Consider the following 11,089-nt stretch of genomic DNA (forward strand, 5'->3'; position numbering starts at 1 on the left):
CAAAATAAAATTGCGGTTCACATTTGTTCATTTAAAAAACAAAGCAAGCACCTGAGGTTTTTTCCGTTGCAATACGTCTTTACTTTTTACAAAAAAAAAAAAAAAAAAAAAAAAAAGAAAGAAAGAATAGAGTAAATAAATCGTTTGTTCAATCTTAGAGAAAATGGTGCAGTTAATTACTTCGATCAGTCAGACCTTTTGCACTGAGTAATTTTAGAATAGAAAATGTTCTTAAATTCTTATCAGCTGACTGACTATAGTTTCGAAAAAAAGCTACGAGTGTTAATTTCAAGAAAACGAACAACGAGTGTTAATTTAACGAAAATCTTTAAGTACAAATAAAAATTAAACAAAATAGTTTAGTATAGGGGAGAGTGGGTCAATTGTAACATTTTTTACTTAGCTATTTTTAACTAACAAAAAATCCAATATATTATTAATATTAATTGACAGACGAGTAAAGTAGACTATCCTCTACTAGAAAAAAAATACCTTATTTTAAATGTTATTATATTAGTTATTAACAATTTTTGACAGTCGTGCACTTGTTACAATTGTCCCCAATTACGGGGTCAATTGTAACAGTTCATAAATTCAACTAAAACATAGTTAATTATACATATTATCATAGTTGTGATATATTTTTTTATTGATCAAAATAGTAGTTATATTTTAGAAGTAAAAATAATAATGAGCAGATACTTAAAGGGTTAAACTTTTGACTTTTAGGGGTTAAAAATTTTAATTTATGCTGTGAAAGGTGACAAATAAAATAATGCACACGCAGCATAATATAAATGATATAGGAAACTATTGGTGGTTCTTAAGGAGTTAATGGTTTGTAAACATAAGATTATTTATTTTCAGCTGTTACAATCGTCCCTTTACTTATTGTTACAAATGTCCCCAAGACGCCATTTCAGCTTCGTTTGTTAAAAAAAATGCTAGCTAATTAGCTAAACTAATTTTTTTTTTATTGAAATGTTAATTAAGGTGTCCACTTACATATTCGGTTAATAACTTTTATTTGTTTAAACAAAATTACTTTGTTACAATATAATATTCTAATACCAAAAAAAGTACTTACGTAGCGTGAAAATATCTTTTGTGATGTAACTCTTTCAAAAGCACATAAAAATGGTTGCCAGCAGGGGTGTACATGTAGATTTCTTAAATACACCTTGTGCGCCACCTAGAAACCAAATCTAGAACCCGACACTCGAAATTTTTGCTCTGTTACAATCGTAACCTGTTACAATTGACCCCACTCTCCCCTATTATTTGAAAAAAAAAATGTAAGTGGTAGAAAGAGTAAACAATATTATAAATGAGTAATTAGTTGAATAGTTCATACGTGACCAGGTAATTAAAAATTAAATTTCAAAATTAACATGTTTGGATGAGATATTTTTGGGTGCTTAAAAATTTAGGCTACATATTCAACAGCTCGTTTTGTTCGGTATTGTTATACTGCTTGTAGTGACTTATAAAACATTATTTTAGATAGTCTATGAACTCCTAAAAAACAATAAAAAAAAAGATAATTTATCTTCATTTTTCGAAAAAATAATATGCTTCGTCAGTAACCAGCATCGAATAATCTTAAATAGCAGAACGTTTTTAATTTCTTAACAAGATTTTATTCCCAGCTAGTAGGCAATAAGTTTTCTTTGAATAAAAACTTGATTAGAATTCAAAAAGGAATTTTACTTAGAAAGAAAACCTAAATTTAAGTACTAAAAAATTGATTAGTATATTAATGAAACAATAATATACGTGGTAGCGTAAAGACAGAGATTTTGAGAAATGATAAAATTTAATTAAACCGTTGGTAAAACAATTCTGCGAAACACGAGGCGGTTAAAATTATTTTAAGATTAAGAAGATATATAAGATGTTGAGAAATTTTAAGATGCTTGTTGACTAAGTATTCGCATTAATAATTATAAAATATATATATTGAAAAAAAATTGATGAATATATTATTAGAAATCTATGCATACGTATGTATGTTATTGAAATTGTATCAATTATTGAATAAACAAACTAAGAAATAAAATATAATCACATTAAATGTAATCACTATCTGATGTAATAAGGTTTTTAACATGTGTGAGTGAGGGTTTTGTTATACTAATAATTAAACGTGTGAGTAATATTAACAATAAAATTTAATTAAATAATAAAGTAACAAAGTAAACATATCAGACATGATATTTTCATGTCCACACCACCTTGGGCACACCTGAAAACTACTACTACCGTAAGAATAAAAACAGTTCTGTATGTTTTCCCTCTTAGGGGAAAAGTTGAATCATTTTCCCTTTTCGTGTTTGCTGAATCTCACTCCTCCGTCCTTTGGAGAAGCATCTGGCTTCAGAAGAAGACGATGCGTCTAACTGAAAGCTGCAAAGAAACAAACAACAACAAAAACAAAAAAAACATACAGAAATATACGTTGAAAAAATCAATTATTTTACATATAAAAATGTAAGAGCAGTGAAATATGACTCCGAAAATACTAAAAAAATTAAATTTTCAACACAGATTTACATAATTAAGGATAACATTAGAAACAATTTATTAACTAAACATTAGACAAACTATATGCATTATATTTATATTCATTCATGTGATATGCAATCTTGACAAGGCGTCTGCATTTCCATGTGCACATGAAATAGGTGAGTGGGTCATGATCAGAGATGACCTCTATTTGTGCATTAAAAATCCAAGTGTCGAAACGTTTTAGTGCTTCCAACACTGAAAACGCCTCTCTTTCTATAGTGGACCATTTCTTTTCGCTTTCCGATAATTTTTTGCTAAAGAATGCAATTGGCATTTCTTTCCCATGTTCATCAGTTTGTGATAAACAGGCTCCTACTGCAGTGGCACTGGCGTCAGTAAAAAGTTGGAACGGTCGTTCCATATTGGGAGTGTACAAGGAGGGCATTTCAATTAATAGCTCTTTGAGCTTAGAAAATGACTGTTCAACTGAGTCGTCCCAAGGAATGTTGTTTGGAACGTTTTTCTTTGTAAGGTTGGTCAAAGGTAGCATTATATCTGAAAAGTTCGGAATATAATCTCTATAGTAGCTAGCTAAACCCAGAAGACTTTTGACTTCCTTCTTAGTGGATGGTCGGCTTAATTTTCGTATTGCTTCAACCTTTTCGGGATCTGGGGAATGTTGTCCGGATCCGATAACATGACCTAAAAATTTCATAGAACTTTTTCCAAAGTCACATTTTTTAAGATTCACTTTTAGCCCTACTTCGTTCAAGGTTCTGAACACTTGGTCAATATGATGGAGGTGATCCTCCCAAGAATCGGAAAATATTGCAACATCGTCAATATATGATCTACAGTATTTCCGATGGGGCATCAGGGCTTTGTCCATCGATTTTTGAAAAGTACTTCCAGCGTTTTTCATACCGAAGGGTAGCACCTTCCATTCGTAATGTCCAGAATGAGTTACAAATGCAGTAAGATGTTTAGCTTCCTTCTTCATAGGGATTTGCCAGTAACCCTTAGTCAAGTCTAGTACGCTTATGTAATTTGCCTTACCAATTTCAAACAAAAGATCTCTGGCATTTTGCATAGGATAGGCATCAGTAACTGTAAAACTATTTAGCAATCTGTAATCAACGCACAGTCTAACGCTACCATCTTTCTTGGATACGCATACGATGGGATGAGCCCATTCACTTTCACTCGATTCTATCAGTCCTAGCCGAAGTAGTTCTTGAATTTGCCGATCCACCTCCTCTTGTAGAGCAATGGGTATTCGATATGGCTTCATTTTCTTTGGAATGAAATCCGGAGTTAAAGACACTGAATGTCCATTCACATTTGCTAATCCCGGGATGGAATCAAAAACGTCTGCAAAAGATTTCAGCACGTTAACTATCTTCTGTTTTTGCGAATAATTTAAATTTACGGAATTTTTAAGTACATGCTTCCTAATATCATCTTTAGTTAATTTTATAGTGTCTGTAGGTGCATAATGCAAATCTCCAAATTCTTGATCTTGGTCAAAAATTAAACCAATTTGACCAACTCTCGCTACATACGGCCGGAGTTTATTAAAATGTAGTTCTCTGGTGCTTCCGTCTTCCATTTTTGCCCGTGCAGTGTGTTGCCTTGGCAACTCAACAATCGTTGCTGGACCCATCCACGTTTTCAACAGTTTATGAGATGATGAGGGAATGAGGATCAAGACCTGATCTCCAATTTTAAACTGTTTTTCCTTTGATCTCAAATTATATCTATTACAATATTCAGCTTGAGTTTTCCCAGATTTTTCTTTCGCAAAATCATGCGCTTGACTTAATTTTTCTGTTAAATCTTCAAGGTATTTTTCAACAGATTTTGAAGCACCAGTTGGAATTTCTGCTTCACCTGTCCAAACATCCTTCATAACTTTCAAGGGACCATTGGGTAATCTTCCATACACTAGCTGATATGGTGAAACACCAGTGGTACTGTGTGGTACTTCTCTATAAGCAAACATCAGATATTGGAGGTGTAAGTCCCAATCACTGCCATTTTCCTGAATGTTCTTATTTAACATGTCTTTAAGAGTTCGATTCCAACGTTCCACGGCTCCCATACTTTCAGGATGTCCTGGAGTAGCAAACCTTGGAGATATTCCCAAAATGTTAACAAACGCTTCTGTTAACTCGGCAGTAAAATTTGTCCCTTGGTCTGTACAAATGGTTTTTGGAAACCCTGTTTGTGTGAATATTTTCATGAGAACTTCACACGTTGTTTTCGCTTTGATGTTTTTGACAGGAATTGCCTCGGCCCATCTTGTGCAAAGATCAACCGCACAAATAATATAAGTGTGACCTCTTTTGGATTTTGGCTCCAGAGGTCCTATACAATCAACACTCCAAACATCGAAAGGATTTTCAGGGCGAACAATTGGCTGTATAGGTACACGATCTCTATATGTTACAGTCCGTCTTACTTGACATTCCTTACAGCTCTCGCAATAGTTTTTTACATCAGTTTTCAAAGTGGGCCAATGAAAGGAATATTTAATCCTCTGTTTTGTTTTCTTTTCCCCTAGATGACCTGATAAAGAGACATCATGGGCCATTCGCAATACCTCTCTGCGCTTGTTTTCAGGCAATACTACTTGTGTGATGAGTTCTCCACAAACCCATTCAGAATGTGTCAAAATTCCATTCTCAATACTATATGAATTTTTCTTTTTCTTTCCAAATTCCCATGCTTCTTTAAGGCTGCTGTCTTCTTGTTGTAGACGGATGAAATCTTTCCGATTTTTATTACGATTACTAAGATTGTCGCCTAAATCATAATCCTCGACTTGATCATTATTTTCCGTTTCCTGAGTCGGACAAGACATAGATCTATGGGTAATAAGTCCAACTTCGCACTTTTCAGAATTTTCTTGAGTTGATTCGTCCTTCTTATCGACAGAGTGTCCAATTTCAGAAATCCCCTGATGGAAATTACACAATTGGATATTTCGTAATAAAAGTTCATAGGCGCTACTACAAATCAACATGTCGTTGACGAGTTTCTTAGATACTGCACAAGTAATAGGCATGGAACTGTGCATATTATCATCTATCTTAAGGCTGAACAATTTCAATGCAGCTATCTCACTTTCCCCAAATGCAGAAACGATTTGAATAGTACCTTCACCTTCCCCACAGTCTAAATCAATCAAGTCTTTACTTATCACTGAAATCTGGGCTCCAGTGTCTACAATTGCTCTCAGAGTTTTGCTTCCACACTTAATATTCACAACCTTCAAGTCATCTACTTCTTCCTTGAGTTCTATTGGAGTTGAAACTGGGACTGATACTTTGGCTGTCACGACTTCTTTCGATGAGTTCTTTTCTACTTCGTCAGTTTTCACAAGATTGGCCCTAGCGCCAGGTCTAAGTTGCTTTTTGTACTTTTGGGACAAAATCTAGAAGTATGTCCTATTTCTCCACAGGAAAAGCAAGTGGGTCTACGAAATTTAGTTCCAGAATCTCTTAGAATATTTGGTGTTCTAAATCTTGCGCCAGTTTGATCAGATTCAGTTCTAAATTTGAAATTAGTTTCTCTAATATCTGGCTTAAAATGGTTTGTTGGTCTGGGTTTTATGTCAGTTGTAGTTACTTTCTTTGAACTTGTTCTCACATTTTCATACTCATCAAGTTTGTCAGCCAAATCACCAGGGGTTTTAAACTTGCACCAGCTGTCCACGAAATGATCTCTTATTTCTCCAGGAATCCGTCTCTTTAGTTGATCAGTGATCATCAAGTTTCTCAATCCTGTGAAATCAGTTACCTCTGTACCTACTAGCCATTCGTCGAAATAACTCGTAATTTCGAAAACAAAATCACGCCACGAATTAGAAGGGTTCCTCTGATGTTTAACAAATTTCTGCCTGAAATGTTCTGGATTCATCTTAAACCTCTTAAGTAGGATGCATTTTGTATAATCATAATCTTCAAACTTATCTTCAGCCTCTCGAGCAATTAGTTGAGTAATTTCAGATGGCATAAGAGCTAGTAGGGCTGACACCCAATTACATTTATCAATTCCAACTCTTTTTGCTTGGCGCTCGAACAATGTTAGAAACAACACTATATCTCCATCCTTAATTTCAAATTTGGGAACGAGTTTTGTTAGCTCATATGCGCTGACTTTAGTTTCGATAGACTGAGGAGATGCCTTCAATCTCTCATTTTCTAAACGCAGTTTTTCAAGCTGAAATTCATGTTCAAGTCTTTGATTTTCTGCATCTTGTTGCTGTCGAAGCTTCTCGATTTCAAATTGTTGACGTTTATCCTCGAGCTCTTGCTGTTCACGGAGCTTTCTGTCTTCAGTAATAACCAACAACTGATTTTTAGTGAACTCTTCATCGTATCCTTCACCTGTCGTTATCGATTTACACAAATCGGTAATTTTCATGTCATCCGAAATATCATGACCCAACTCAATGGCTAAAGCCTTAAGATCCTCCTTACGTGCTCGCCCCAAATAAGCCATATTCAAAAATTAAAAAAAAAACAATTTCGCCCAAATTTCGTTAAATAAAACAAAAAATACGATAGTATACTAAATAATAAGTGATAATTAATTAAATTCCCACTTATGCTATTAAAATATGCAAATTAAACTAAATAATAATAGGCAAATCAATATGATAAAACTTCAATAAGAATAAGCTTTATCAAAACTAATAACAATTTCTTATTTTTCAAAAATCAACAACGAATATCAATATCAAAGTTTCATTAAAAAAAAATTTTTTTTTCTTTAGTAAATTTCAAACGTTTCTAAAACAAACAAAATTTATTCTTATATGTATATAAAAAAATATTCTTATATCAGTAAAAGATACATTGACACAAATCTACCATTTAGAATTACTAGGAATAGTTCTTTTACTAGAGAAAAATCTCATCTAAAATAAATTAACATCAGAATATAATTCATCTGATAATAAATTTACGAATACGTAATAAAATATCATTCCAAATAATCCCACACGCAGAATAATCTTTTAGAATACACAACAAATTATAAATGTCATCAGCGAAGAAAATGACATGAATCACTGTTAAACTCAAGGTTGTTTCGATTTCAAAACAATCAACTAATTCTTTCACTTGAAACAGAACACTCATATAATTAATCTATATCTTCTTAAAACTTCAATTGTTATAGGTTATTATTACTATCAACAACAATTTCACAATAATCAAAAGCATTTAGAACACTAATAGAATAACATTTTTATGAACAATGTTAGATGCAAACAAAACTACTGATGTAGTTGTATAATTCCACAATGATAAAAAAAAAATCAGTTTCACTTAACGTACTAGTGTACATAAATTTATTACCGGATACACTTTAAACTTAATGCACTGATGTGCATAAATTATCTTATTTTAAGAAACATTTCTTACTTTACTACATAGGCATGTATGAAATCAAAAGTACTGGCGTACCTTAATACTTTGTTACAACTAACTAATTGCACTGACGCACAAACATATATTAATTAATCTGCAATGATGTACCAATAATTAACTTTACATACATTGGCATGCATGAAATCAAAAGTACTGGCGTACTTAAATACTTTGTTAAAGCTAATTGAATGTACTGACGTACAACATACATACATTAATTTAACTACACTGATGTACCAATAATTAACTTTACATACATTGGCATGTATGAAATCAAAAGTACTGGCGTACTTTAATACTTAGTTAAAGCTAATTGAATGTACTGACGTACAACTTACATACATTAATTTAACTACACTGATGTACCAATAATTAACTTTACATACATTGGCATGTATGAAATCAAAAGTACTGGCGTACTTTAATACTTAGTTAAAGCTAATTGAATGTACTGACGTACAAACATATATTAATTTACCTGCACTGATGTGCTAACACAATAATCCTCACTCATTTCGATTTCGCATTTATATGCTTCTTATTTAAAACACAGAAATGGGCTAACCATTTCAAATCACTTCTACATAAAACAACACATTACTTAAAATTTTTCCTGATGGAACACAGAAAATAAAATAAAAATCTTTAATATGTTCTTATTTTATACACCATTAAACATATATATTCTAGCAATACTAAAAAAAGAATAACAATGACATATTCTACGATCTGTTCCGGTCGGAACAAATAGTTCTGACAACATATAAAAACAATTTTTTAATTATCAGTTAAATAGTATGTATTTTTTGAAAAAACATTTTCTCATAAATTGAAACTTAAACAAATTAGGAGTCATATAACACAAAATGGTGCTCTTACCGTATTTTCAAAACAAAACAAGATGGCATCAGATTATTTTTCCCGCTAACAAAATAAATTAACGATGATGCAGACTACGCCAATAAGGTTTTTAACATGTGTGAGTGAGGGTTTTGTTATACTAATAATTAAACGTGTGAGTAATATTAACAATAAAATTTAATTAAATAATAAAGTAACAAAGTAAACATATCAGACATGATATTTTCATGTCCACACCACCTTGGGCACACCTGAAAACTACTACTACCTTAAGAATAAAAACAGTTCTGTATGTTTTCCCTCTTAGGGGAAAAGTTGAATCATTTTCCCTTTTCGTGTTTGCTGAATCTCACTGATGTATAATCACATTCTGTCAGAAACATGCTTTTATGAAACATTCATTGAATAAAATATTTTTTATTGAAGAAATTTGTTTCTAAATTACGTTTTAAGACGACTAAAAGGAAACATCGTATTTTATAATTAAAGAGAGTTTTTAGCGAAAGGAATGAAATTTTTCTCACTCGTAAGCTTACCACCTTTAAATGTTAATCGCCCCATTTAAAGCACCGTCGTCATTTTAATTTTTCTCGACAAAACAGTTGAAACTTTTGAATAAGTTTGTACCTCATAATTCAAATCCTCAATTAAATTAAACAATAAAAAAATATTTTTTGCGCTGAAATTATCTTTAGGTAAATGGGTTTTATGAGTTGCTTAATTTGTTACAAAATATGACTAAAAATGAGAAATTCAAATTAAGAGGCTTTGGATAGCTCTCCTGAGACAAAACTATGGGGACCCCCAGATTGCGCCTATATTTTGACGGAATCCAAGTATGTAAAAAAAAAAAAAAAAAAAAAAAATTAGTCTATTCAGAGAGTTTTTGTGTCCGTAACTTAATGAATATTTAGGACTAACATAGTACGTGAATCTCCGATTATTAGTTATTCAAGGGGTAATTTTATTATTTGTACAATGGGTAACACTTTTTGCACGCGTTGTATCTTGTTTTATTCATATAAATGACGATTAATAAATCATCAGACGACAGAAAAAAGTTCAATCAATTTCCTCTCTTTTTTTGGTTCACTAAATCCACAAAAAATTACATTATACGAGTGTAGCAAGGCACGGGAGCGTTCACTATAGCGGGGTTTCATTATGTGTAATCTTTCAATTTTAAATAATAAAAAAATCTTCTTAATGATTACATTTCCAGTAGATTTAAACTATAAACTATCGCTGTAAAGAACAAAAAAAAAAAAGCTTCCACGGGAAAACAATGAGAAATGGAATGCAAATAAAGGCGGGTAAAGAAAAAGGTTATAAGTGGGGCATCTGACATAAATATTATAATCTCGGACCCATTCTTAGAAAATTGTTCCGTCAGCAATCCCCCCCCCACATGAAACATAACAAGAAATGCAAACGAGAATAACTTGGGTGTCAAATTTCACTTGAATGAAGTGAAATGTTGTTATTCATGAAAATATTTTTGCTTTGTAAAAGTTCTTTTTTAATCTCACGTGTTTTTAGGTATAATTTTTACGGAAGGTGAAAAATAAACGTGTCACCGAGAATTGGAGTTTCAGTACAATTAGAATTTTTATAATGCATCAAGTAATAAGGGATTTTAAACATTTTGATAGAAAAATAATGTTTAATTTTATTTACTTGGATGTAGGGAATATATTATATTTTATTATTACAGTAAAAAATTTTAAAAAACGAACTTTATAAAATTTTAAACTTTTTCCAGTCAAAGTTTTTTCTTTTTAAATCAAGTTATATATTTTCAAAATCTTAGTAAAATTTTAAAATTCTTTTACCGAAAATATTTCTGAGGTCATTCATTTTTGTCTGATTCGATTCAGCGTAGTTACCAGACAAGTGGAAATAAAAAGATTTTTTTAACTATTAAGTTCATTTAGATTGCAACTTATGAAAGTACAGTGAATGAAAAAGATTTTTATAACCATGGTGATAACTGGAAATAATACGTAGCTCTAATACAATACATTTTATATACAACCTCGTTTCGAGACCACTCACTCCGTATCTCAACACAAAACATTTCTACCGGTCTTCTGTGATGTAATGAGAATTATTATGCTGTTTGCATAAACAGTTTCTACAAATGAATTCTGAAATATTTATTTAAAAATACTTATAATATTGGCTTTTTCTACTCCCACAAAAATTGTTATAAAAATCTTTGTAAAAACAAAAATCCCGTCAGAGAAGTTATTTGTGTGCCATTTTAATAAAATTAAAATAGT

At 31.6% G+C, this 11,089-nt stretch overlaps 1 protein-coding gene across 1 annotated transcript; it reads right to left on the reverse strand.

The window, feature by feature from the left end:
* Positions 1-2,297: 2,297 nt before the first annotated feature.
* Positions 2,298-7,014, reverse strand: LOC147806792 (uncharacterized). The gene is made up of 3 exons (XM_087168597.1): positions 6,139-7,014; positions 2,676-5,944; positions 2,298-2,406 (listed from the first exon to the last, which is right to left on the reverse strand). Exons 1-3 carry the CDS (start codon positions 7,012-7,014, stop codon positions 2,298-2,300), a joined length of 4,254 nt encoding a protein of 1,417 aa, XP_087024723.1.
* Between the last annotated feature and the right edge of the window lie 4,075 nt (positions 7,015-11,089).

This window comes from Parasteatoda tepidariorum, chromosome 7 (genome assembly GCF_982258835.1).
Source record: "Parasteatoda tepidariorum strain Cologne lab strain chromosome 7, Ptep-v5.0, whole genome shotgun sequence".
In the NCBI taxonomy this organism is placed as follows: domain Eukaryota; kingdom Metazoa; phylum Arthropoda; class Arachnida; order Araneae; family Theridiidae; genus Parasteatoda; species Parasteatoda tepidariorum.